This window comes from Pteronotus mesoamericanus, unplaced genomic scaffold (genome assembly GCF_021234165.1).
Source record: "Pteronotus mesoamericanus isolate MK-2021 breed Mesoamerican mustached bat unplaced genomic scaffold, CSHL_Meso_final contig_347, whole genome shotgun sequence".
Lineage (NCBI taxonomy): Eukaryota > Metazoa > Chordata > Mammalia > Chiroptera > Mormoopidae > Pteronotus > Pteronotus mesoamericanus.
Window position 1 is genome coordinate 113,650 of NW_026555137.1, and position 25,899 is coordinate 139,548.

Here is a 25,899-nt window from a genome sequence, read left to right on the forward strand (position 1 = left end):
TCGGGGCGGGGGGTCCCCAGGGTCAGGCGTGGCCACCACCTGCTGGGCTGCTTCTCGGCTGCTGCGCCCTTCAGCTCCGCCAGGGGGAGAGGCTGCGAGGGATGGACGGCAAAGTCTGCCCAGCCTCGCGGCTGCTGCCCGAGCCCAGGGGCTTCCCTGAAGTGCAGGGAGCGGAGCCTTCACAGCCCGACAGACGAGGGTTAATGAACGAGTGGCAGTTCTTTAGGGAAATTAGTTTAAGTTCCTGGGGAGGCACCTGCAATAAGCCAAACGGGGTCGATCACTCCCTCTGCACCCCCGCAGCTCCAGGACCCAGCCCCCCACCCTCAGGCCCACGGTTACCAACCACCAGTGCCCACAATGCTGGCCCTTGCTCCCCGGGGTCCACCAGCCCCCGGGGCTGCGGAGGAAGCCGGACCCCGCAGGTGCGCTCGAGCTGACGAAAGCCCGGAGCCGTTTGTGAGCTGTCATAAAACCAGGGCGTTTACTGCAGCTGCACACGCACGCACACACACGCACACGCACAGCCTGCTCCTGCGGCCAGTGCACGAGGGGCAGGGACCCAAGACACAGGGCGGGGGCGGGGCCCCGCTGCTGGCGGCTCCGCAGATGCACAGACGGGGGTGATGGGGAGAAGCTGGCGGGACCCGGGAGCCTCTGGGGGAGGCGGTGCCTGTGCGTCCGCCCGGAGCCCCGAGAGGCGGCCCTGGGACGGGCCGTACAGGTCGGCCTCCGCCGGCGCCTGGGCCGGACGCACTGACGAGGGGGGGGCCTCACATCGTGCCCTCCTGCCTCTCCCCAGACCCAGGTCGTGGTCCGTGTACATTCAGCCCACGGGGAGGCCCGCTGTCCTGGGGCTGGGACACAGTGGAACGGCCCAGGGGGACGGCGGAGGGCAGGACGCAGGAGCGGGGCTGGCAGTGCCTGGGGGTGAGCTCGTCCGGCCCCACGGCTGCGGCCCACTGACCCCACGCCTGACTGCCCTCTGGGGGCGAGGCTGCCGCAGATCCTCGGCTCTCCGCTGGCCAGCCGCACCCACCGGGACCCTCGGCCCAAAGCTCAGGCCCACGCCTGGCCCACCCCTGGCCAGGCCCCTGCCGTCCCCGAACCCCTGAGGAGGCCCTGGGCGCAGAAGCCGCGGTGTCAGGCCATCGGGCTCAGCCAGGACGGGGTCAGGAACCAGGCCAGGCAGCCTGGGCTCCGCAGAGTCCGAGGGCCCTTCCCTTGGCAAGGCCGCCCCTGGCCCGCATCGCCGTCCCGCAGAGGACGAGGACCAGGACCAGGACCAGGCAGGGTCAAGGAGTCACACCAGCCAGGGGGTTGTCCTCTGCCTCTGGCAGGATCTGCCCGTCGCCAGGAGACGCAGCCACATCCACGGAGACGGACAAAGGACGCGGGCGGCGCTGTGGCGTGGGCTGCCGGGGCGTGCACGCGTCTGCTCCGAGGTCCAGGGCAGCTGGCGTCGCTTGGGGTCTGGGAGCCGTGGGAGGAGGTGTCGGGCAGGAGGGTCCGGGCGGGCGAGCCCGTGGGGCCTGGGGCCGTGGCTAGTCCCGGAAGGCGGAGAGCATGTGTCCATAGAGATAGTGGGAGTGCGCTGCGAGAGAGAGGGGCAGGCGCTGGGGGCAAGCAGCGGAGACCGGGCCGCAGGCACGGCAGGGGACGAGCGGGGAGGGCCAGGCCGGCGGAGCGGAGCCTGCCCAGGGCTGGCCGCCAGCCAGGCGGGCGCGGGAGGCCGTGCGCCAGGCCCGGCCCGCTCACCCCGCACCACAGGCACAGCGGCCAGGGCAGGGCGGGAGGGGTCAGCAGGAGCAGGTCCGCACCGTGGGCATCTCCGGTGTCTGAGCCCCGGCCATGCCGGCTGGGAGGGGTCGGCGGGCAGCCGGGGGACACACAGGGCAGCGGTCCGTGTGAGCGCTTGTGCTGGGTGGCCAGAGCCATGGCCACAGCAGGCTCAGTGCGGTGCTGGAGCGGGCCAGGCGGCCGCTCGCCACTCACCTTCGGGCGTGACCTTCCTCGGGGGGCCTGGCGGAGGCTGCAGGGGCCCCAGGGGGGGCGCGCCGAGTGCGCCGCTGGGGGGGTCCCGTGGCCGGAAGCGCTTCCTCCAGGAGGGTGCGCGGCGGAACACCCGGTCCTCCCCCTGCAGGGCCAGACATTGGAGGCGCCGCCTGCAGTGCCATCCCCGCTGGGGCGGGGCGGAGCCCCCCTGCCAGCCCTCCGGGAAGAAGGGGACACGGCTCTGGCCCCTCACTTCCACGTCCGTGACGTGAGTCAGGCTGCCGTGGACGGCGGCCTTGCGCCAGAGCGGCCCCTCTGGGGATTTGCCGCGGCCCTGCAGTGGGGCTGCCTGCCTGCAGCCCCGCCCCCGCAGCCGGGCCGGGGACCCCTGTGGCTTTTCGCGTCCTCCTCGCTGGTCACCGCAGGAAGTGGTCACCAGGCGGCCTCACGCTCACCCCTCCCTTCTCAGGCCTCTGGGGCCAGAAGACCTGGCTTCCCCGCCACCCTGACCCTCCTGTGTCCCCGTCTGTGAAAGGGGAGAAACAACCCACCCCGCCCCCGCTCGCCTGCCTGATGGGCCCCGAGAGACACGGGGGGATGGGCGGGCAGGCCCCTGAAGGGCCGGCGGGCGGGCGCTTCGTGGGCGCAGGCACCTCCCCTCCTGCTCCAGGCCCAGGAGCGTTTGTCTCACAGGCGCTTAGGAGGCTGCTTCCTCACGCCCCCGCCCCCACACCCGCTTCAACGTCCACCCCCCGCGGGACAGAGGCCGCCCTCACTGTTGTGCTGACCAGTGCAGCCCAGCCCCTGCCCGGCCCCGGACACTGCAGGCTCTCGCTGAGCACCGTGGGCGGCACTGGCTTCCTACGCAGGCGCCCCGTCCCCGGGTTTACCAGGAGTTCCCCCGATCGCATCTGTCCCCCCGGGGTCCTGCCCCGACCCGAGCCCACAGCCTCGCTTGGCCCGAGGAAGGGGCGAGCAGACCTGCCCTCAGGGACCCCAGCGTCACTCTGCCTGCCAACGGCCACCGCGGTGGGGCGGCTGGGACCCGGACGGGGCGTGCTGCCCACAGCACGGACAGGCGGGTCTATCAGGGAGGGAAGAGGCCCTGTCCCCAGGAGCCGGCCTCTGGGGGACCCGGCCCAGGGCTGGGGACTGGAAGACGCAGGGGAGGGCGCGGGGTGGCCTGTGGCCCCCTTTCCAGGGCCGAGTTCTCCCGCCCAGGCGCTGGGCCCCGCCTCCCCCAGGCCCCCCGCCAGCCTCCGCCCCAGGAAAGAACTGACCCCGGCTGTCCGACTTCTATCCAATGAACCGACAGCAACCAAACCCCAGGGCCCCTGCTTCACGGGGGGGGGGGCGGGGGGGGGGGCACTCACGTCATCCAGCTTCCGGTCTGTGCCCAAGGCCAGCAGGTTGCTGAACTCTCTCTCCATCACCTGGCGGGCCTGTGGGGCACAGGAAGGAGAGGGAGAGATGAGGGGCTACAGCCAGTGAGCTCAGTGCCTCCTGTTGGCCACCTGCTTCCCGGGGATCCAAGGACAAGTTTCAGGGTCCTCTTACAAGTCAGCTTAGGGAACTGCGACTTTTTAAAAAGGACACACGGACAGGAAAAACCCACATTTTGTCCTTAAGCGAAAACCATGCCGGGGCGTGGGGGGGGCGGGTGTGGCGTCAATGACCGTGTAGGCCACGGGTAACGGGGATCTAACTTATTCAGCTCAGGAAACATTCACAAGGCTCCTCATCTAGGACAACCCGAGAGGTGGCACGCCTGGCGGCGGGGGTGGGGGTGGCCCAGGGGCCGACTGGCACAAGACGTCTTCGCTGCGACTCCCAGGGGTTTCCCTCGGGAGAGTCTGGAAGTGCCAGCAATAAGCAAGGTTTCAAAAATGCCACTGGGTATATGCCCCACTTTCTAATGAAGGGCTCCCGGTGGCTCAGATCCCACCTCCCGAGCGCCCGGCCACCAAGGGTCAGGAGAGTCAGCAGGGCTGGGCCCGGCGGGCCCTGCCCGTCTACAGGTGAGCCCCGCCCGCAGCAGGGCGGGCGCGGGACAGGAAACCCGGGCGGGGCGCTCGCCCAGCCCGTCGAGCCCGTCGAGCGGCACCCTTCCACGCGCCGGGGGCAGGGGCGAATCCCCAGCACCAGAAGGCGCGCTCCTCCGGGCAGGGGCCGGCGAGGGCCGCACTCCGCCAGGAAACATCGCCAGAGCGGCAGGGGTGGGCAGCCGCGGAAATGATGCGCCTCAGGGACCGAGGGGCCGGAGGGCCTTCCGGACGTGCTGGCCAAGCGCCGACACCGCCCCGGAGGCCAGCCCGCCACCCAGAACTCCGCGACCACAGAGCCCTCCCCTCACACAAGCCGAACGCATCTGCTCCTGGAATAGCTCGCGCGGCTCTGGGACTGAATTTCAAGAGACCCGACAGCTGCACCCAGGCCAGCCGAGGGCGGCCGAAGTGACCAGGGCAGAAGGCGCCCCCGTGGGGGAGGCTAAGCCACCGAGAGTCCGCACAGACAAAGGGGGCTTGGGCCACAGGCAACCGCCCAGAGTTCATGGGTCCCAGAGATGAGCAGGGGTGAGCATATCGTCCCTCCGAAACCCGGAAGACTGGGACCGGGGCGTTTTAGGACGAATAAAATCAGGAAGAATTTTGACAGCAGGCGGGACCTCCAGGCTCCATGAGCCAAGGCCGAGCAGAGACCGGCCCGAGGGTTTGCCGTGCTCCTGGGCGGCGGCACCAGACCAACAAGGACGTGTAATTCACGGAGCCGCTCATGGGAGACGGAGCCCGGCTCTGGGCGGCCCCTGGCCCACTGGGCTCCTTCAGCTGGGGGCCCGGGCCCAGGGCCCCAGCGTGGGAGACGGAGGAGTCGCGGCCCCCAGACCGCTGGGCGAGGAGCCGGGTCAGGAGTCAGACAGGCAGGCTGAGAAGACGGGCAGGGAGCCCCCGCCACAGGGACGGGTGGGGTGGGGAGGGGAGGGGAGGGGAGGAGCGGAGGGCGCTGTGCGTGCGAAGCGCCTGTCCCCTGGGGCTTGGTGACAGGGACCAGCCGGAGGCGTGACCCCTGGGGACAGGCCCCGGGAGCCCCCCGAGGCCCGTGCCCGCGGGAGGACGGGCGCGCGGGGCGGGGCGGGGCGGGGCGGGCCCGGCCGCGCTGCCCACCTGGGTGTTCTGCGTGGGGATCTGCAGCAGCAGGGCCAGCGCGCTGTGGTCGAAGTTCTCGTCCAGGGCCAGCAGCGCGCCGTGCACGCCGCTCTCCTGCAGGCTCCCCGCGTAGTCCCGCAGCCCGATGGACTGCACCCAGCGAACCACCTGCTCGTTGGTCCAGACCAGCACATCTGGAAGCGGGGAGAGGAGCAGAGGAGCCGGGCTCCCGGGCCTCCAGGGCAGAGGGCAGCTCCCAGCCCAGGGCCCGCGGACCCTGCCCCAGGCTGCAGGGGCCTCTCCTTCCCACCTTTGGGGCCTCTTTCCTGTCCATCCCCCAGGGGGTGCCACTGTCTGGCGGGGGTGACAGCTGGCTGGGCAGGGCCCTTTCTTCTCCACCACCAGAGGGCAGCAACCCCCAGGCACGGCCACGTGCCCCTCAGTCCCAGAGCCCCCAGCCCCTCCCCTCTCGGCGGACAGCTCACCCTTGATCTCGTGCTGGCTCTCCTCTCGCCGCCTCTCCAGCTCCTTCCGGTCGTAATTGAGTCTCTTCAGGCACATGATGCCGTACTGCAGGCTGGTTCTGCAGGCACAGAGCCCAGCAGAGCCTCAGAGGCCCGGTTCCGCCCGTCCGGCCCAGCCCCACCCCCGCACGCGCCTCCCCTGCCCGCGACCCACCAAAGCCACTTCCTCTGCCTGCCAAGCCCGCCCTCGCAGCCAGTGTGGGCCTGCAGGGAGAGGAAGGCTCTGGAACGGAGCGAGTACGGCCCGATGGCCCACCGGTCCCAGGAAACGCACGAACAAGACACCCCTCGGGCTCCCATTCCACTCGACTCCTCACAGCAGCCTAGAGATGCCGCAGGCCTTCCCGCCCTGGGCTCCCTGTGGTCACTCCCTGCCACTTGCTGCAGGTGGGGGGCGGGGGCGCCCCTGCCCACAGGCCTCAGGCCCTGCGCGCTGAGCCTAAATACTGGCAGCTGAATTCATCACTTGAAAACCCCCACGCAAAACACATCATCAGCCAAGCTCTGCCCGCAGGCTGCCCTTCGGGGGCCTCCAGAGCAGACGCCTTTGAACAGAAGCTGTTTTCAGCAAAGAGGGCGACATCCTGCAGAAAGGATGTGAGTTGGAGGCCGGGAGGCTCAGGTCGGGGCGGTCGGCGGGCGAGGGCCCAGGGAGACCCCCTCCTCCAGCTGCGGGGGACTGGCGGCCCAACGCAGACACGGGGCGTCCGGGTCTCAGGGCAAAGCCAGGGGATCCAGCAGCCCAGTGACAAGAATGAGGTTCAGCCCTGGGGGGACCTCCAAGAGAGCGGCGCCGAAGCGAGTGGCTTTGCGTGTCTTCAGGGCGGAAGGGAACGCGCGTGGCTTTTGCAGACGGGCCGTTCCCACCCAGAACAGGCGCGGAGAGGGACGGAGCCCAGGGCGCCGGCCTGACCGCTCACCGGTGGAAGCTGTCCACCATCTTCAGGTGCACCCGCAGGTCCCTCTTGGTCAGGTGGTCCAGCATGCGCGCGTCCACCAGGCACTCCATGAAGTGGCTGCGGTACTGGGGCAGGCCCAGGCTGGGCAGCCAGTCGTTGCCGACCCACTCGTGGTTCATGTCGCCGTAGGCCAGCGTCTGCGGAGGGAGCCGGGCCGGGCTGCGGCGTGGCCACCCAGGCGCCCGGCTGCTCCCCTCCCCCCAGGGCTGGGAGTGGCGGGCGGGGGTTCAAATAAAAGCTCTTGGGTCCCGAAATGGTACTGATTATCTGCTAGTGACAGAAGCCACCACACAGCAGGGGAGGGAGGCCTCCTGTGCCCGGAGCGCGCGTGTCTGCCTGCAGGCAGCCCACCCGCAGGCTCCGCAGCCTCCGCCCGCCCAAGGCTCGGGGAGCCGCCGGGACAGTCCGGGGCGGGGTCTGCGCTGCCCCGCCGAGCCCCACTGGCAGGCGCTGTGCGGGACTTTGTGTCACTCGCTCGAAAAAGCCGTGACAGGTCACGAAATCCAGCCCTGGGGAGAAAGGACTTGAAGTTTCACAATCACCTACGTATACTCCTCTGAGCCAGGGATTTTCAACCCTCTTCATCTCAAGGCACACGGAACCTACTAGAATTCTGGGGCACACCAAAACGTGTCCTTTTGGCTGATAGGACAAAAACACTTTAATACAGCTTCGATTCGCTCACGCTGGACGGCCGCTGTTGCACTGGCTGCTGTCGCTTTTGAAATCGACACTCTACCAAAAACGAAGCCAGTGCCCTGACCAGGCAGCCAGGTATTGCACGTTTTAAACCTTCCAGGGATGTGTCAGCTGACAACCGCCGCTCTAAGGAACACGCCGTCAGCTTTTCTTGCTTTGGAGGTTCCACGCACAATTCTGACAGTGCCCCTGGGGCTCTGGCCCCTGGGCTGCCGTGGCCTGGGGGGACCTACGCGGCCAGTCTGCCCGCGAGGACACTCCCTGCTCTTCACGGCGCTCGCCTGACCCAGCACCCCAGGCTTGGCTGGCTGTTGTCTGCCTGTGTCTCCCTCGAACGTCAGCCCGTGAGGACTCAGTTGGCTCGTGTCTGTGTCCAGAGAGGCTGCAGAGGCCAGCGGCCCCGCAGCCGCCCAGCGACTACCTGCTTGCGAAGTGAGTGAACAACAGGCCTTTGCTCAGCTCGCCAGGGCTCCTGTGGCGGGCAGGGGGAGGAGGAGGAGCCCTCCTACCCACGTTGCATTATTCCTGAAGGACTCCAACTGGGGGGACGAGGTAGGCTTGAGGGGGGCGGGCCCTCCAAAGCTCTGCGCCCACCACCCCGAGAAGCTAGGATGGTAGCTGAGGGGAGACAAGGGGGAGGCTCCCAGGCAGGAGCACCGGCTGGGGACACGGCCCGGACGTGGGGGTCTTACCTGAGCCCAGCTGCCCTCCTGGCTGTCCTAGCAGGCACCGGGCAGCGTGAGGGGAAGGGGGCCGAGTCAAGGCCGGGCAGCGTGCACCGCCGGCCCATTGGGAGGGGTGGGGCCGGGGCGAGGGAGTTGGCCAGGCTGAGAGGCGAACGGAGGCTGCTGCGCGCACGTGCTTCCGGTGGCGGCACGACCCCGCCCCGCCCCTGCCCGGGTCCAGTGCGAGGCAGGGCCCTCCCGGCCGGCACAGCTGCAGGCCCGCAGCCCGGCAGGGGCGCGGCCGCGGAGTGGACCACACACCGGTCGCATCGCTCCCTCCCCACCAGCCCTCCATTCGGGAACACACGCGGCCGCGCCTCGGGCATGCCAGCCTCCCACTGGGTCACCTTCCCGCCGCCCTCCCGCCGCCCTTGGGGGTCGTGGGCCCTGCCCCGGGCCCGGCCGACTCACTGTTTTAGTGGATGTTGCCAGAGTTTCCATCTCTTCATGGGTGACCCAGACGTTCCCAGAGGACTGCGGGCAGAGAGGAAACCTAGCTGGGCCTGCACGCGGGTCCCCCCGTGTCCCTTCAGGCTGGGCTCCCCCGGGACACGGACAGAGCTCCCTTCCCGAGCCCGCCCCCAGGCCCGGCCCAGCACGCTGCTCCCTCGGCCCCGGTAACCGCCCTGAGACCCGGCCCGCGCGGTGCGGGGGACAGGGCCTGGGCCGGCAGGGACCCCAGAATCAGCGATACCCCCGGGGCCGAGCAGGTGGAGCCCTTTGAGGGGCCGGAGGGGAGGGGAGGACCCCGCTGCCGTCTCCCCCAAGACCAACGGGCGACGCTGCCGAGCTGCTGCAGGGCCCGTGACGCTGCCCGGGAGGCACTTACGGTCCTGGAGGTGGGCGGGGCCGAGGGGCTGGTCAGCGATACCATCTCCTGGATGGCCAGCCGCAGCTTGAGCCGGTGCAGGGCGTTGCTGATGCCGATCTCGCGCTGGATCTCCGTGTCCGACAGCGCTGACATGATGGCGCCGCTCTTGACGTTGGCCCGGCAGGCCGCCACGTACCAGGCCGGCATGCCCACCCAGAGCTGCGGGCACAGCACGCGCCTCTCAGCCCTCCCCGGCGGGGGCGGCACCCGGGCCGGCCGGCCCCGCCTCAGCCTCGGGAGGGCAAGCGCCCGTGCCCCGCCTCCAGTGGGACCTCGGAGGCCCGGGCGGGGGGGCCTTGCCGGCTCTGCGGCGCCTACAGGAAGCGCGACCCCCGCTCAGCGACCTGGCCACCGGTATCCAGCGTCTGGCACGGGAACCGTGGGGAGCAGCCAAATGGGGGAGCGGGGCCAGCACCAGGCCACACGCACGCTGGGCTGGGCAAAGGTCGCTGCGGAAGCCCTGCCTCAGCAGCCGCCCCCGCGCCCGGGCCCCAGCGGCCCTCCGCCAAGGTTACCTCCAGCCAGGAGACCACCGTGGGGCCGTCCCACTGAGCGAAGGGTGTCCCTCGCCTGCGGGCGTCTTCCAGCAGCTGGTGCCTGGCGGAAGGGGGACAGGCTCAGCAGCCCCTGTGTCTCTGCACCGAGCCGACCCTCAGGCGCCCCGGGCTGCACTCGGGGTGGCCTGCCCTGTGCCCCTGGGCTGCCACGGCTGCTCTGTGCCAGGAGCCGCGTCACCCAAGCCCCAGCCCCCAGTCTCCTTGCTCAGGGCCCCCGCAGGACCGGCCCCCCGCTCCGGCTGGGCCCGCATGGCCTGGGCCGTCTCGGTCCAGACAGGGCCTGGCCGGGCTCTGGCCGCTGAGCTCAGTCCCCTCGCAGCCCAGGGGACGGGCAGTGGCCCCAGCCGGGCCTGTGGCTCTTACTTCTTCTGCAGCCGCCAGTCCTTCTCCGCCTGGGCCCCCAGCTTGGCCGTCCCCGGGGGCTCGAGCTCAGAGTCAATCAGTATAACTGCAAGGGAAGTGACAGCGGGTTGGCCAGGCCCCCGGCTCGTCCCCCTCGGCCTGGGCCAGGGCCGCGGAGGGGCCGGCAGGAGGCTCCTTGGCGCACGCAGCTCGGGGCCGGCGGGACGCCCACGATCCCTGGAGCTTCCGTGAGGAGGGGCGGAGACCTTGGCCCGTGGCTCCGTCCCGGCTCGGCTGGATCAGCCGGCCCTTGTCCTTCTTCCCAAACAGGCGGCCGATGGACGACTTGATGCCCCTGCGCTTGGCGCCCTTGTGCAAGGAGTCCTGGCTGCTGCTGCTGCTGCTGGGGTTGCTGCCCGGCTCCTCCACCGCGCTGCGGGCGCCGGCGGGGCGGGGGCGAGAGACGGGCTCAAATCACAGCGGGCGGGCAGGGGTCCGCCCCGGGAAGAACTCACAGGAAGTGTCAGAGTGGGGGCGGGGGTGGGGGGGGTCCAAGCAGGTTACAAGGGAGACGTGGGACTGTCCTTCCCTGACGGTGGTTCAAGGAGAAGCGAGATGCCGAGACACCTGGGCAGGTGCGGCGGCCTTGGGGGCGGACCGGTGGGGCTGCCCCCTTACCTCTTGCCTTCCTCCTGGCTCAGGGCTGGGTGGCCTAGCTTCTCAAGCCGCAGCATCCTGGGTGAGGAAGGAGGAGAAGTCTCACATTTTATGGTGGCTTTATCCTCTCGGTTCTGTTCCCGAGACACTGGTGACTGAACAGACAGCGGACCCATCAGGGGATAGAGGGAGAGAGCTGGGGGCACAGTGGGGAGGCCCGGGGCCGGGGAAGAGCGGGGCAGGGCCGGGAGGACCGACCGCAGGGAGGGCCTGCATCAGGCCACGCTCACCTGCAGCTTCCTCCTGTGCTTCCTGAGGTCACTGGGCTGGAAGAGAGAGTGCAGCCGGGCTCAGATGCCCCTCTGGGTGCCCGAGTGCACCCCGCGGGGAGCCCCAGGTCCCCGAAGGAGAACCTAGGGTTCGGTGCCTCGTGCGGCCGAGACAACATCGCAGCAGAAAAACGCTGGCCCGGGAAAAGGAGTCAGGGCCCCCCGCCCCGAGGTGGTGTGGGCGGCGGGGGCTTCCGAGGCGCCCTGTGGTCGTCCGGGGAGGCCCCTCCCCGACCCGGCCAGGTGAGCTGGCGGCCCCTGTGCGCACTGCGGGAGGAAGGCGTGGAGCCCGCGCCCGTCCCCAGAGCGGAGCCCCGAGTGGGCCGGGCCGCTCCCCTGCTGCCCCAAGACTCACCAGAGTCATGACCCCCATCCGGTCCAGGCCCTGGGCAGCACTGCGGGAGGGGCCTGTACGAGCGGGGCGGCCGACAGCTGCGGGGGCCCCGCTGGCCAGCGACAGGGCCGTCAGGGAGGTGGGGAGGGGGCCGCGCCCGTGCAGCTGCGGCCGGTCGAGGGCCTCCATGCTGCCGCTCGTCACGCGTGTCTCCAGCTCCTCGGCGCGGAGCTCCGTGGACTCCTTCTCCTCCTGGATCATCCTGGGAGGCGGCAGAACCCGGCCATCAGCCCCGGCCGCGCCAGCGGGAGGCGAGGGTTTCTGGCATCACGCGGGACACCCCACGGCCACTTAGAAACGCTCTTCTGCCCGCCCGCCCGCCTGCCAACGCTCCCCAGGCACCGGGGCAGGAGGCAGCTCAGCGAGTGGAGCCCAGCCCCCCGGTCAGCAACCACAACCTGCGCTCTCCACGGGGCGGCCTCGAGGCTCGGCTCTCTGGCCTCAGTTTCCCAACACGGGGAGCACTCTGCACCCCAACACAAGGCCTTGCTCTGGCGCTGACCCCTGATGGCAGGTCCCCCATTCAGAGGCCAATCAGAACAGCGGCGGCGGCAGGTGAGGGGGCGCAGGCCCCTGCAGCTCCAACTCCGTCTCGCTCTGATGGGCCACCCGTCACGAACGCGGGTCGGCTCCCCACAGAGGCCGGCCAGAGCCCACCTTGGTGACTTCCTGTTTGACGCTGCACTGGGCCGGGGCCGGGGCCGGGGGCCGGGCCCGTCTGAACCCTGGCTCTGCCTCTCACTGCGCTGCTGTACGCAGACCAGGTGACCACGCAGGTCGGCCCCTTCGTCTGGGGAGTGGAGGCGATGCTGCCTCCCCAGGGCCCGTGGGGAGGCTGGCGACGGCCTCGGGGAGCCACTGCAGGAGCTCCTGGCCCCGAGGGTCCTGGCTCTTGGGCCCAGGGCGGGGCCTGCACCTGGGGGTCCCAATATGGCGGCGCTCTACGGGGCGCGCGGGAAAACCAGTGGGCCGCGCACGCGCCCAGCCCACGGGCCTCGCCTGATCTCCTCGTTGATCGCGTCCAGCTGCTCCTGCAGCATCAGGGCCAGCGTCTGTGCGTCGGAGCGGCTGCCGGGGGAGACGACGTCCACGGGGCCCCCCAGGCCCCCAGGCCCGTCCTCGCCCACGTCGGGGACCTCGGGGTCGCTGTCAAAGGCGGGGGTGGCCGTGGGGGCCAGCACGCCGGGCAGCGGGCACGGCTCCCAGTCCTTAGCAGAGAAAGAAGGGGTGGGGGGTGGCGCTCAGACACGCCACCCCGCACAGCAGGGGCGGCCCCTGGGAGCGCCGGGAGCGCGGCGTCTCGGGCGCCCCCCCTCCGGCCACGGGCGCAGAATCGGCGTTTTGACCCGAGCCCCGGGCGGCCTGTCCGCGCGTCAGCATCTAGGGCGCGGGACCTCTCTGTTTACACTCCTGGGCTGTGCCGAGGAGCTGGACGGGCGCCGGAGACAGACGCGCCCCCACACACTGGCTGTGCAGCCCCCGGGGGGCGGTCTGAGCGCCCTGTGCCTCAGCCCCCTCATCGGCACGCGGGGCAGTCACAGCACCTACAGGCGGCTGAGAGGGTCACGGCGCTTGGCACAGCGTCCGGCACAAAGTCTTACGGACAACCAGGGCTGTCTCGTGCCCACATCTGCACATGGCAGCACCCACTGGTCAATCTGAGGAGAGGCAGCTCCTCGGAAATCACCTGCGCGCCTCCCTGGTGGACAGAGGCCCGTGGAGGGGGCACGGGACGGAGCTGGGACGGCCCGCGGAGCAGGGAGAAAAGGAAGGGCCGGGCAGAGGGGTGCAGCGCGGCAGCCGCGGCTCGTGAGCAGCAGGCGGCGCCAGGGAGACAGCGAGGGGCCTCGGGCTGGGCCTCCCCTCCGGCTACAGGCTCGCCCTTCTCCACCTGCACCTCCTGGCGCCAGGGCGTGGGGGGCCCAGGCGGGGGCAGAGCAGGCCGACACCACGGGGCCGGCAGCGCCCAACCTAACCCTCGGGGCTCCCGGGCAGACCCTGCGGGAACTCACAGCAGCTTCTCAGGAGCCTCCAGGTGCCACCCTGAGGCCCAGGCACCCCGCATCTGCCTGTCCCCCCACAAACCACAGCTTTGCTCCAGGAAGCGTGCCGATGCCATCCCGCCCCCAGGCCCCGCCCCGACCACACGCCGCACACCCAGGCACACGTGCCCACGCTTCCGTGGGGCCGCAGGGCCAGGAGGCTGGGGGGACACAGCTGTGGCAGCTGCCGGGGCCCCCCCAGGGCTGCAGCTGCCGCTGACATGGGGGGTGCAGGGCGAAAATGTGCACCGCACACCAGCTGGCTGTGAAACCAGAGCCAGGCACGCGGCCGGACAGACCCCGAGTCCCCGGGAGGCCCCGCCCCCCCGCCCCTCACCTTGGCGGGCCCCTCCCCCCAGCGCCCCTCCCCCCCGCCCCTCACCTTGGCGGGCCCTTCCCGCAGTGAGCGGCGGCGTCGCAGGCCCGGGGCGGCTGTGCCCCGTGAGAACCGCAGGTCCACTGCGCTGCCTGTGTGCGACCTTGCATGGGGGCCGGGAGGGAAGGTGGGGGTTGTGGGCCCACCCAGCACAAGGAACGCTCCCTCCCCAACTCCGGGAACGTTTTCGGCAGATGGACACCCCAGACGTGTGACTGACAGGAAGGGGGCTCTTGGGGCCTCTTTGCAGCCCCTCCTGCTGCCTCTCCTCCCGTGGCCTGCCGCCTGGGCCCACACAGCAGCCTGGGGAGGGCGTCGTGGGAGAACCAGAGGGCCAGTGCCAGGGGCGGGGGTGCTGGGGGCCGGGGGGCCCAGGGCGGGCCCTCTGCTGGAAGCAGGATGCGCGGGCCGTGTCCACAGTCTCGGGAAGCGGTGCCCTGCGTGCGCTCTGAGCCGCCCGTGGACGCTCCAAGCCTACGGCCCTGCCCTCGACAGGAGGCGCCCCGTGGCCCCGGGTGGTCTTTTCTGGGAGGGAGGCTCCCCCCTTGGGGTCCATCGGGGCCCCCCCAGTGCGCCCAGTGCCCGTGCACGGTACCTGGCCTGGACGCCGTCTGCACACGGCCCCCCGCGGCCCTTCAGCTGGTCCACCTCCTGGCGCAGCTTCTCCACCTCCTCGCGCAGGCGGCCCTGGGCCCAGGCGGCGGGGGAGGGGGACAGGGAGGGCGGCAGAGTTGGGGAGAAGCAGCAGAGTGCCTCGAAAAGGGCCCGGGCCAGGCCCACAGGTCACACCCGAGACAGGCCCGACAGCCGAGAGAGCAGAGGGCACTGGGCAGGCGGGGTCCACCCGGGAGGGGCTCCGGGAGCGGGCCTGCAGCGCCTGCACCCCAGCCTCAGAGACACTGCGAGGCAGCCCGGTGGCCGACCCCCCGGGATCGCCACGTCCTCTGCGGGGCCTGGCCGGGCCCTGCGCCCCCACCGCTGCCCACTCCGCGCCCACGCGGGGCTGCAGCTGCCTCCGTGCACGAGGGGGCGAGGCACTGGGTACCTTGTGGTGCTGCTGCTCCTCGACCTGCCGCTGGGAGCTCTCCAGCTCCTGCATCAGAGAGTTCTGGGGGAGGGCGGCCGTGAGCCAGCGCCCCCTCCGGGACACCGCCCCCCCCCCGCCCCCCCAACCCTCCCACGCCACCCCGCCCTGCCCCGCAGCACCTTCTCCCCCAGGGCCGCCATGCGCTCCTCGAGGTGCAGCTGCAGGCGCTCGCTGGACTCGCTCAGCAGCCGGTGCACGGTGTCCGACAGCCGCTTGTTGTGGTCCTCATTCATCTTCTCCCGCTGGCGCACCTGCGCGGCCGGCCCGCGTCGCACCAGGGCACCCAGGCCGCCCCACTGCCCGCCCCGGCACCGGTCCGCCCGGCCCACGGCCCCACGGTCGCCCCCGGCGCCCTCGCTCCGACCGCCTGCGCGGGCCCCTCTACGGCGCGGGCCCCGGCCAGGGCCTGGCGCCCACCTGCTTCCTCCCTGCCCCGGCCACAGACCACCCCAGGAGCTGGGCTGGGCAGGGCAGGAGGGCCCTCACCCTTGCCAGCTCCTGGTTCTTCTCCTCCAGCTGGCCCTCCAGCTGCCGCAGGTGCTCCTCGATGTTGCCGTGCCGCTCCTCGGCCTGGGGGCAGGGATGGATCAGTGGCAGAGCAGACTGGGTCCTGGGTCTCCGGGGACAGCTAGGCTGCAGGTGCCACCCCCAGGGCCCGGAAGCTGCCACACAAGCAGAGGCCCTGGGGCCAGAGGCTCATGGTATGGGCTTCCTTCTCCCCATGGGTCGGGGGTCCGTGGGCGAGGCCTGCCGTCATGAGCAGGAAGCAGTGGGTTCATGCAGACCCCCGGGCCCCACTGCTCGCCTTGCTGAGGGCTGCGATCCGCTGCGCCAGCTCAGCCTCCACCTCCGGCAGCGTCTCCGCCCTCCGCAGCGTCTGCTGCAGCTTCTGCTCCGCCACCTCCAGCAGCTCCTGCAGGTGCCGCGCCTTCTCCTCGCACTGGTGGGAGCAGCAGGAACCCAGTCGGGGGGGAGCCCTGCAGCCCCCCGGCCTCGGCAGAGGCACGGGCAGGACAGGAACAAGAAACCACCCTGGTTCTTGGCTGCCCCAGGTGACCTGCAGAACCCCAGGGGCTCCTGGGCCGCCAAGGGGAGGCTCCCTGAGGACGGAGGCTCCGGGGTCAGCCGAGCGTGAGGCCTCCGCGCCCCACCAGGAGCAGGTACCTGGCGGTGCAGGGACTCCTTGTTGGCCAGCTCATTCTCCAGTTTGTCGTTGAGGTCGTGGATGGATGTGGCCTCGCGCTGAGCAGCCAAGTAGCGCCTCTCCAGCGTGGTGATGCGCTCCTCCATGTCCTCCTTCTGGGCCAGGGCCTGGGCGGGCGAGCAGGGGGCACGTGGGAAGGCCCCCAGCCTCTCGGCAGCCCCCTCGCCGCGCGCGGGCCGCACTCAGCGCGATGGGCGGGGGGCCCGGCTTACCTCCCGCAGGTCCCGCTGGTGCTTGCTGCTCCGCTCCTCCGACTTGAGGAGGTCCCGGCGGGCGGTGCCCAGGTCCCCCTCCAGCTCGGCCACCGCCGCTGTCAGAGTGGCCAGCCGCTCCCGGGCCTGGCCCAGCTCCAAGCTCTGCTTCTCCAGCAGCTCCTGCAGCTCCTCCAGCCGAACCGCGTCGTCCTTGTGGACGGCGAGCCGTCGGTCCGTCATCGGAGCCCAAGGCACCCCCCTCCCCACTCCGCTCCCGGGGGGAGGAGGGGAGGACGGCTCTGCCCCAGCTCCTGAGCACACCCCAGGCACGTCTGACTCCCGCCAGACAATGACCAGCACCCCCGCTCTCCTGTGTATCTCTTCAAAAGCAACAGTTTCCACGCCCGGCGGGCGCCCTGCGGTCCAAACGGGCGCCCGTTCGATCCCCAGTCAGGGCACCTGCCTGGGCTGCAGGCCAGGTCCCCCGTGGGGGGCGTGGGAGAGGCAACCACGCGTTCATGTTTCCCTCTCTTTCTCCCTGCCTTCCCCTCTCTCTAAAAATGAATAAATAAAATGTCTTATAAAAAAAGCAAGACTTTCTAGCGGGACCGGCTATCTCGGCGTCTTGTAGCCTGGAGAGGGGATGACAGACGAGCAAGGGCTCAGCAAGAACAGGGGTCTGGCTCGGAGCAGACACACAGGCAGACGGGCAAGCTCATCCCGTGCCCTGCGAGCGCGGGACAGCCGAACGGAGACCTGCACGTTTCTCTGGGGGGGGCGGGGGGGGCGACGAACGAGAAGGGGGATTTGGAGAAGGCCCCACATGCAATTCCAGCAGCCGCTCTACTGAACAGGGCAGGGCAGGCCCCCCCCTGTCTGGGGACGACGTGCCCCGCGCTGCGCGGCCCCCACGGCCCACCTGCCACAGGCGTCGCAGGCCCAGCTCCGCAGCCCCTTCCTCTTCGGCGGCTCCATCCCGAAGCCCCGCCCCCTGCCGCAGGGTGGACACCTGTCGGGCACAGCCCCAGCACAGCGGGTCAGAGACAGGAGGGCCTGCTGTGCGTTCCGGACCTTCCGGGTCCCCCGCCTCCCCTCAGCCGGCAGCCTCCGGCCGAGGCGGCAGGACAGGGGGGAGGCCTGGTGGGGAGCCGAGCAGGGCCAAGGGGCCAGCCGGCCTGGGCTCCCGCCTCCCGTGCAGCAGGAGGGTGGGCCGGTATTTACCTGCTGGTGGGCGCCTGCCAGCTGCTCCTCCAAGGTGGAGACTCGCTCCAGCGCCGCCCGGAGCCGCTCCCGCACCTGCCAAGGTAAGAAGGTGAAGGGCGGAGGAAGAGGCAGAGACCCCCTGGACGCAGGCGGGGCAGCCAAGGCTCGGCCCGGAGCACACTTCCTGGGGGAGCCTAAGAAGGGCACCTGGGCCCCGGGCAGCGGCAGGGGAGCCGGCAGCGGAGCCAGAAGGCGGCTGCCCTACCCTGTGGGGGCCGGCGTCGCCGCGCTGGCAGCAGCGGGTACCTTCTCATCCAGGGCCTTGTGGTGCTCAAACAGCGACTTGAGGGCCTTCAGCACCTCCACCTCGCTGGAGACGCCCGACGGCGACTGGGCCTGGCGCTTCACCACCGTCACCCGCAGGGACCGCTCGTGGCGGGAGACCAGGCACTCCAGGTGCTCCAGGAGCAGCTGCGGGGCCGGGAGGCGGGGGCCGCGTGAGCGCAGGGACACACCGGGGCAGCCGTGCGTGCTGTTACCGTGGTGAAACGCTTGCACGTGCGGAGCGGCTGCTGTCCCAAGCGGACTCCGCCCCGCGCCTGCGGCCCTGGCTCCTCCCTGCAGGCGGCAGCCTCGCGCGGAGCGCGGCGCTGTCCGTCGGCCGCCCCGGCCGCGAGGCAGGGTGTGCCCCCGCGCGCAGGCCGCCCCGCTCACCCTCGTGTTGTTCCGCTCCGCTTTCAGCTCCGATATCTCCTCCTCTCGCTCCAGAAGCTGCTCCCGACACAGGCTCAGCTCCCGGGTTAAGGTGGCAAATTCCTGGAAACCCCACAGCAGCCCCTCGGTGCCTGGGCGCCTCGGACCCCGCCCCCGGATCACTGCCTTTCCCCCCGGGCCCCGGCCTGGGGGCCCAGCGTCTCGCACCCCGGCAGGCCCAGCCCTGCTGCTGGCTCACTCCTCTGCTCTCACGCGGTCACCCACACGCCGCGCCGGACACGGGACTCGACGGCAAGCGTGACCCTGCTGCCAGCGGACAGGCGCTCTCTCCTCGCCTCCCCCCACACCCCGCGCTGCCTGGCTCCCCAGCAAAGGCGGCCTCCCGCCTGCCTCCCCGGCTCGGGCCCCTGGACACGAAGCACAGCGCTGGCCGAGCGTTTCCAGCTTCTGTCTCACAGTCCCCGGCCATGCACCCTGAGGCCTAGTCGACCGGAGTCACCCGCAGGCTCCACACCTCTGCTCCGTGGGCCTGTTGCCCCGGAGAGCCCAGCCCTCTGTCACCACCGGAGGGGACCACACGCCCGCAGGGCCTCCGTGGCCCCCCCAAGAGCCATGTGGAACGGTGGAGGAAGCATCCACCTCAGGCCAGGCCTGCGCTGGTCGCCAGGACACAGTGACCAGAAAGGCAGGACCCCGGCCCTCACCGAGCTCCCGGGTGGGGCTGGGGCGCAGCCTCTGCTCCGCCCCGCACGCTCTGTGACCTCGGGCGGGCCACCCAACCTCCTTGAGCCGCCTCCCTCTGGCCTGTCAGGCACTGGCCCAGCTGAGTGTTGCTACAGGACCCAGCAAGACGAGGGGAAGCGCTCGGCACCGGCCACCAAGCGGCAACCTGGCGGCGCGTCCTGTCGAGCAGCCCGGGCCCTCGTTCACTGCTCTTCTCCAGGCGCTCGCACCGCCGGCCTCCGCCCTGGCCCGCGCGCTCCGGGGGCGGGGATGGGCCGCCTGCCACCGCGGCTCGGCTCCAGGGCCCCATCGTCCCCTGACAGCGCGGCACCCGGCCCGGAGCCCACGCCGGCCCCGCACGGGGTCAGGCCTGCCGCTGCGCCTCAAGCCGCCTGGCTCCTCGCAGCCCGGCCAGCCTGGGCGGCCCCACCGGGGGCGGCCACGAGCCGCTCGCTGACCTTGGGCGTTGGTGCCGTCCAGGGTGAGGCCGGCAGGGCGGCAACGGCACCGGCAGCAGAGCGGCGAGGGCCCGGGGGCTCCGCAGGCGCCAAGCACGCAGAGGGCACGACACGTGCTGGCGCAGCCGGCGGGGGCACTGCTGCCCCAGGAGCGGAGCAGGCGTGTGGCTCTGGCCTACGCTTTCCTACGGGACGCCTCTGGGTTTCTCATCCGAGCCGTAGGAGGGGGCACCCGCCACCTCCGAGAACAGCAGCCAGTCTGGGGCGCCACCTGCTGGCTTCATGGGCTCACTGCAGCCGGCCGCCCCCGCTGGTAACCTTCCCGCATTTCTCCAGGCGCCCGACAGCGCCCGGGGGCACCCGGCAGGGGCTGAGGGGCAGGGCCGCCTCGTGGACTCCATCTGCTGATGCAGCTGAGACGCCCTGAGCTGGGGGCCCCAGGACGCCGGGCGCAGCAGGGCTGGGGCAGGACCGGGAGGCGCGCCCGGGCAGGCCTCACCTGGGGGAGGGCGGAGTTCAGGTGGCGCTGCAGCTGGTCGCGCTCGTGCAGGGCGTCCTGCAGCCGGCCCTGCGTGGCCGCCAAGGTCTCCTGACTCTCGCGAAGGGACTCCAGCAGCTTCTCCCGCTCGTCCAGCATGTTCACCATCAGCTGCTCGAAGTTGGCGTCCGCGTCGGCGCCGTGGGGGGGGCCCAGGGGGTCTCCCTCATTGATCGTGGGCATCACCTCACACATGGTGGGGGTGGGCAGGGCCGTCTCCCGTGGGGGACGGGAGGGGTCACAGGACTGGCACCTCCCGGGGGCCCTGGCACGCGGGTCTCAGGGTGGGCAGTGCCGGGCGAACGTGTGGGCGGGCTTCTTCCATGGCATCAGTTGCTTTTGCTCGGAACGGGGCCAGGTGCCCGAAGCACCCCTGTGGAACGGAGCCTGAGGACCTGGCTTAACCGGTCAGGCCTGGGGCTGGGCGCCCTCTGTCCACAGGCAGGCGGGCAGCAGCCGAGTGTGGCCATGGCAGGCGGCGGGGGGAGGGTGCTGGAAGTGGGCCCTTTGCTTAGACGGAGCACCAGAGCCCAGCCGAGGCCCAGCTGGGTCCAGCGACATCCATGGTTCCGGCGGGCAGTGGTCTGCGGGAGAAGAGACTACGGTGAGGCCCAGCGGAGTGGAGAAAGGCGTCCAGGCAGCGGAGGGAAGGAGGGGAGGCGTCGGCCCCTCTCGGCTTGCTCGGTCCCCGAGGAATGCTCTGCCCACCCACAGCCTCTGCCCCTGCTCCCGCACCTCAGCTGTCAGAGTGCAGATGCAGTGGAGTGGCTTCCCCACTCACGTGGCTCCCTGGCCAAATATAGAAATGATTCAGTTGGCGGCAGGCTGCCCAGAGCCCTCCTGAGGCCTGGGGTGGGAGAGAGCGAGGGGAGGAAACAGGGTCTCTGACCCCTCTCCCCCAGCTTCTGCCCCACGCTCTGGCCGAGGCAGGCACAGAAGGGGCGACAGGGCTCCAAGTGGCCCTGGGTCCCACCCAGGGGGCGCTGCCCGGACCACTGGTGCATCACGGCTCCTTGGAGCAGCCCGGGCTGGACTGAGGCTCGACACTCGCGGAGGAGGCTCTGGGTCAGGTCGCCCCCACTCCGAACCCGGCACGCAGCAGGCGCTCCCTCGGCATTCACGGCTGGGTGATCGAGCGAACCCAGGGTGGATGTGGGGCCGGGCCGTCCCTCTCCTGGGGCACGGCTAAGAGGTGGGGGCCCTGCTCAAGGCTTGGCACCTTCTCCCTCCACAGAACAGCCCATTGCTGGTGTTGCCGGAAGGCACAAGCTAGCCCGGTTGGCACGTGCACAGCGGCCCCAGCTTTGCTGTGAGCCTGGCACAGACATGCCCAGAGGTCAGGGCACAGGAGGCGGGACGAGGAGGGCAGCGTGCAGCCGGGACTTCTCTGCCTGCAGTGGCTTCCAACCTCCCCCCGGGTCCGGGCACAGAGAGCCGTCTTCAGGGCCTGTCCCGTGAGATGACGGTACGGCGCCCCGCTCCGCGAGGCCCCGAGACCAGCACCTTCCTCCCTCTCCCCCTCCCCACGTGGGAGACACAGGGACAGCTTCTCCTCCATCCCTCGGGAGCAGCCAGGAGAGGACCGGGTGCACGGGGAGCCAGCGTGTGGCCCTAAGTCGACACTGGGCTGAACCCAGCAGGAGAAGCCAAGAGGGGCCAGGCCTCTTCCCTCCGTGCTCCCCGGCTGCCCCCCAAAGCGCTGACGACGTGGGCAGACACGGGGGCAGCTGCGGGGAGTGGGCCTGGGCCAGAGAGAGGCTGGGGAGCCACGTGAGAACCTCAGGGCTCGCTGAGCAGCCACGCCCGGAGGGCCCAGCGGTTATGGCAGGCGTGCGGGTGCCCGCGCACAGGCACACGGGAGCAGACAGACTAGGACATACACACACATGGCCACACACGTGCTCCCAGACACACTCGATCCCAGGGGGTCCTGTCCCCAAGCCGACTGTCACCGCGGAGGCAGAAAGCAGCTCCCTGGCCTGCACCTGTCCCTCCCCGTCGCTCCCCTGCCCCCCAGCACAGTGGGAGCCAGAGCTGCCGTCTCGCTGATGCCAACAGCCATTCCTCCCACCCCCCCACCTCCCACTGTGCCCGCGACCCTGCACCCTGCAGGCTCCATCTGTGAGGCCGAAAGGCCACAGGGCACCCCACACCTCTCCAAGCTCCGCACAGAGAAGCCCGCATTCCCTCCCCTCTCCCACACCTGCCCCAAGAAGAAATGAGGGAACAGAGGAGGAGACCAGGCTGGGGAAGGGGCCCTGCGTGGCAGAAAGCGTGCCAAGGAGCTCAGGGACGCTGACCCCGGCAGCCCGCAGTGAGCGTCAAGGAACCCAGGGCTGGCCTTGGGCCGGCCACCATCTGCCGAGGCCGCTGCTGTGAGACAAAACCCATGACCTGCTTTGCCCACCTTAGAGGGACAAACTCAAGGATAAGCAGAGCCTGGAAATGCAGAGAGCACTGGCTGCAGGGGAGTCGGGACCCCCAGCGGCGGGCGAGGGTGGACCTGCCGGTGGGGTTTTGTAGCTCCTTACAGGAAAGGGCTGGGAAGTCCTCAGCCCGCCCACTGTGACATGCTGACTGGTCCAGTTTGGCCTCCTCCAAATCCTCCTGGTCATCCTGGCAAATGAGAAGTGCCACCAGCCCCTCCCCAGCCTCCTTCCACACCAAGTGCCAGCCAGCAACTCCGCTTCCCCCAGGGACGCGCCATCACGTCGAGCCAGGTCTCCCGCGGAGGGCACCGCGTGGCCCCAGGTGGGTCCTCCTTCTGGCTCCCGGGCCGTCCTCACACAGCACGGTCATCCCTGGGCCTAACACGGCCCCTCAGCTCCTGCACGTCCCATCGGCACCTCACGCAGGTCCTGATTCGGAGCGAAAGCTACCCGCCCCCAAAGCAAGCATTTGGGGGGGTTGTGGGGGAAACAGCAGAAGAGGCTCCAGGTGAGCGAGGGCGCGTGTGTGAGGTGGGAGGGGTTGGGGGAAACCAGGCCTGTGGCTCATGACCAAGGGGCACGACAACTCTGAGCCCCTAGGGCTCCCCAAACTTAACCCCGTCTTTTCCTAACAAACAGGAGGGATGGGTACTTGGGTCTGATGCTCTGGCAGGTCACACACACAGGCTGGCGCCCTGCTGTCCCCCCAGATGGCACGCCCGCCACTGCGAGGGAGCGCGGCCAGGCCGTGCTGAGGCCACAGGGCCAGCACCTCCTGCCGGCCGGTGCCCGAGCCCCAGCGCCCACGAGCCGGGCCAGGAGGGAGCCTCAGGGCGGGAGCCCCTCTGAGCAAACAGAAAGAAGAAGGTCATCCACCTGCTGCGCCACTATGCTGAACTCCTAAAATCCTGGTACACGGTGGATGTTCGGGTCACTGATCTATACCTGCACCATATCCGTACATTAACGTATTGCTCAGAGTGAAAGGCCTAAACCCGTACAGCAAGCTTCCTGGGACACTTGGGATTTTCACTGGACCTGCTGCCGCAGACGCTAACTCCCCTGCTGAGAGGGAGCACCACTGTCCTGGGTCCCCAGAGGACCCTCTGCTCCAGGGTGAAAGTTCTGGTTGCAAGGACGCCCCACCTCTCTGAGTGCAGGGGGTCGCAAGGCGGGCCCCTTTGGTGCAACGCAAGGACGATGCGCTGAGCAGATTTCCACGAACACCACACTGAGCTAGGCCTTATTAGGGACACAAAAGGCCTGTAAAAGGTGACCCCAACCCTCAGGAAGTCCACGTCTGCTTGAGGGAGCACAGCTACACAAGTAATGGCTGGACAGCTACCCCGGCCGAGGCGCACAGGACCAAACATCCAGCGCCTGGTACAGCCTGGGGGTGGCCTGGGGCCTGCGGGGCCTGACCCGGTGCATTCACGCCTCCTCTCGCTCAGAGCGAGGCAGCTCCAGCCAGGCCTGCCTGGCCCTGGAGCCCACTTCACCTGGGGGAGCAGGCGCTCCTCGAAGAAGGCGATGCCATGAGTCCCCGGGGGGAAGGTGACATGGCGGCCAGGTGGGTTCCTCGGGCTCTGCCAGCTCTGGGGCTACACCATCCCAGGCCCGGGGAGCGGCCCTTCAGAGCTGGCCTCCAAGTGCGTTTCCGCTGACAGCCACCCAGAGGGCCGTGCCTGCTCCAGTGAGCCAGTGCCCGGCCTTCCAGGGCTAATTTTAGGCCAGGGAGCCAGCGGGCCGGGGGCACCGAGGTGGCTTCCTGTGGCCGCGGAGCTCCACTGCCCCCCCCCCCCACAGGGCTCCTGGGGCTCCACCTGGGTCCTGGGGCAGCTGTCCGGCCCGTCCTCCCCGCTCCACACCAAACCCTCCGCTCAGCACACACACCACTCAGCTCCTCAGCCGGCACCGTGTTCCCACAGAGACCCACCTGGGAGCCTGAGCCCCGCCTGGAGCAGCCCCGGCAGAATGTGCTCCCCGCTGTCTGATCGCTCCTCTGGGCCCAGGCCCCACAGCCTGGCCCCTCGGCGCCACCCCAGCTCCCTCACCAGCCCGCAGAGGCCCCAAAAGGGCCACAGCAGCCCTGACGACCCTCTCCAGCTCTGACACTGGAGCCGCCGGCCCCTCGGACCCTTGCCCGCCAGCTGCCAGGCCACCCGCGCTGCGGCGCTGACATCTCTCAGGGGCAAGCGTGCCGTCCACACCCACTGCCCCCGCACCCCGGTCGCCCCGACGGGGCTCCCGCGGCGCCTGGCGTGGAACATTCCAGCCCCAGTGACCACTGTGCTGGGCGCCGTCCCGTTCGTCCCAGGACCACGCAGCCCCAGCAGCCTCCTCCTCAGGCCTCAGGAGAAAGTCCTAGAAAACAGCCGCGGGAACCTTCCTAACGGCGCCCCTCGCTGGGGCAGCATGTCCCCGGGGCTCAGCAACGGGGGGCTGTCGACAGGGTGCCCGTCCAGCCGTCCCCGGCCTCACGTCACCTTCAGAAGGCCCAGCACCGGGCGCGGTGCCTGGCCTACAGGAGGTGCCCAATGACTGCCGAAAGCCGAAAAGTACTGAGCACCAGCTCCATCGTCTCCGGAAGGCGGAGGAGTCCCTGACGCCCGGCTCCCGAAGGGCCCTTCAGCTCCCTCCAGGGCAGCGGATCCCCACCCGAGCTCTGCCTCCGCGAACTGCAGCCGAGCCGCAGCCCCCACGCCGCGGCCCCGCTGACGCCGCCGCCCGGACGCCCCACTCGGAGGGGGCATCGGCCCCTGCTAGCCGCTCGCTCGCCACCCCATCCTTCTCAGAGACAAGCCGCCCCCACCGCGTCCCCACACCCGGGTCGCTCTCGGGCCCCCGCCCCAAAGGCGCAGGGCCTGCCCTGGAAACGCGCCGCGCGGTGGAAGGCCAGCCGCGCACCCGGCCCTCGCGGCCCTTTCCCGGCGGCGCCACCCTCGCCCCCGCAGCGGCGGCCCTGCGCGGCCCCGCGGGACGGCCCCGCAGGCTCCGCCCGCACCCGACAGCGGGAGGACGAGGAGCAGCAACACTGAGAAGCATGAGGCGGGGAGGAGGGACCCTCACCCCAGGAGCCCGAAGTCTGCGGCCCCCCGGCGCCGCCGGAATCCCGGGAGCGGAGCTGGCCCAGCCGCCGAGAGGCGCTTCTTCCCGACTCGCCCGGGACCGGGACCGGGGCCGGGGCTGGGACTGGGGCCGGGGCAGGGGCGGCACGGCCCGCTCGGCCCCCTCCTCCGAGGCCGCCCCGCGCACACCGGGCATCGCCTCCACGCCCGCCCCAAGGGCACGGGGCTGCCGCGGCCCCGAGGGACGCAGAGGGGCGGAACCTCTGCCTGCGGGGACAGGGACGAGGGGCTGATGCAAAAGGCGCGCCAGACACCCCTGCCGAAACGGCGTGGAGGCTGCAGGGGGGAAACGGACATCCACCCCCAGCCGGACTCTGGACGCCCACCTGCCCGCAGTCCGCGAAGACCAAACGCCGGCAGAGCAGCTCCGCACGGAGCAGCCGGCACTGCGGAGACCCCGCGCGTCCCCAGCCAGCGGCCGGGCAGCTGAAGCCTCCAGGGCAGGCGCCCCGCCTCCTCGCTCGAGGCCACGCCCCTCCCAGACACGCCCCGCCCCCACGTGACCAGAGGCCGCCGCTGCCTTCGGGCTCAGAGCCCCGCCCCCTCCGCGGAAAGGCCTGGTCCCACCCCCAAAGGCGGGGCGACCAGAGAGCGGCTGGGAAGCTGCG

The 25,899-nt window shown here is 70.6% G+C and overlaps 1 protein-coding gene across 1 annotated transcript; it reads right to left on the reverse strand.

Moving 5' to 3' along the window:
- Window positions 1-456: 456 nt before the first annotated feature.
- Window positions 457-25,708, reverse strand: PPFIA4 (PTPRF interacting protein alpha 4). Its single transcript, XM_054576499.1, has 30 exons — window positions 25,618-25,708; window positions 19,696-20,318; window positions 18,016-18,117; window positions 17,608-17,772; window positions 17,320-17,394; window positions 17,018-17,107; window positions 16,117-16,308; window positions 15,865-16,011; window positions 15,506-15,640; window positions 15,187-15,270; window positions 14,820-14,951; window positions 14,659-14,721; window positions 14,209-14,300; window positions 13,620-13,716; window positions 12,195-12,403; window positions 11,157-11,397; window positions 10,763-10,798; window positions 10,494-10,627; window positions 10,082-10,248; window positions 9,837-9,921; window positions 9,432-9,513; window positions 8,875-9,075; window positions 8,457-8,519; window positions 8,013-8,039; window positions 6,583-6,758; window positions 5,624-5,721; window positions 5,157-5,332; window positions 3,369-3,437; window positions 1,996-2,137; window positions 457-1,594 (listed from the first exon to the last, which is right to left on the reverse strand). Exons 2-30 carry the CDS (start codon window positions 19,927-19,929, stop codon window positions 1,545-1,547), a joined length of 3,564 nt encoding a protein of 1,187 aa, XP_054432474.1. The 5' UTR covers window positions 19,930-20,318; window positions 25,618-25,708; the 3' UTR covers window positions 457-1,544.
- Window positions 25,709-25,899: the final 191 nt, after the last annotated feature.

Coding starts and splice junctions, on each gene's coding strand:
- PPFIA4 (XM_054576499.1), bottom strand. CDS start 19,929: ATGTGTGAGGTGATGCCCACGATCAATGAGGGAGACCCCCTGGGCCCC. Junction 11,398..12,194: donor GCGATCAACGAGGAGATCAG/GCGAGGCCCGTG, acceptor GCCGCCTCCCAG/GATGATCCAGGAGGAGAAGG. Junction 10,799..11,156: donor GGATGGGGGTCATGACTCTG/GTGAGTCTTGGG, acceptor TCTCTCTTCCAG/CCCAGTGACCTCAGGAAGCA.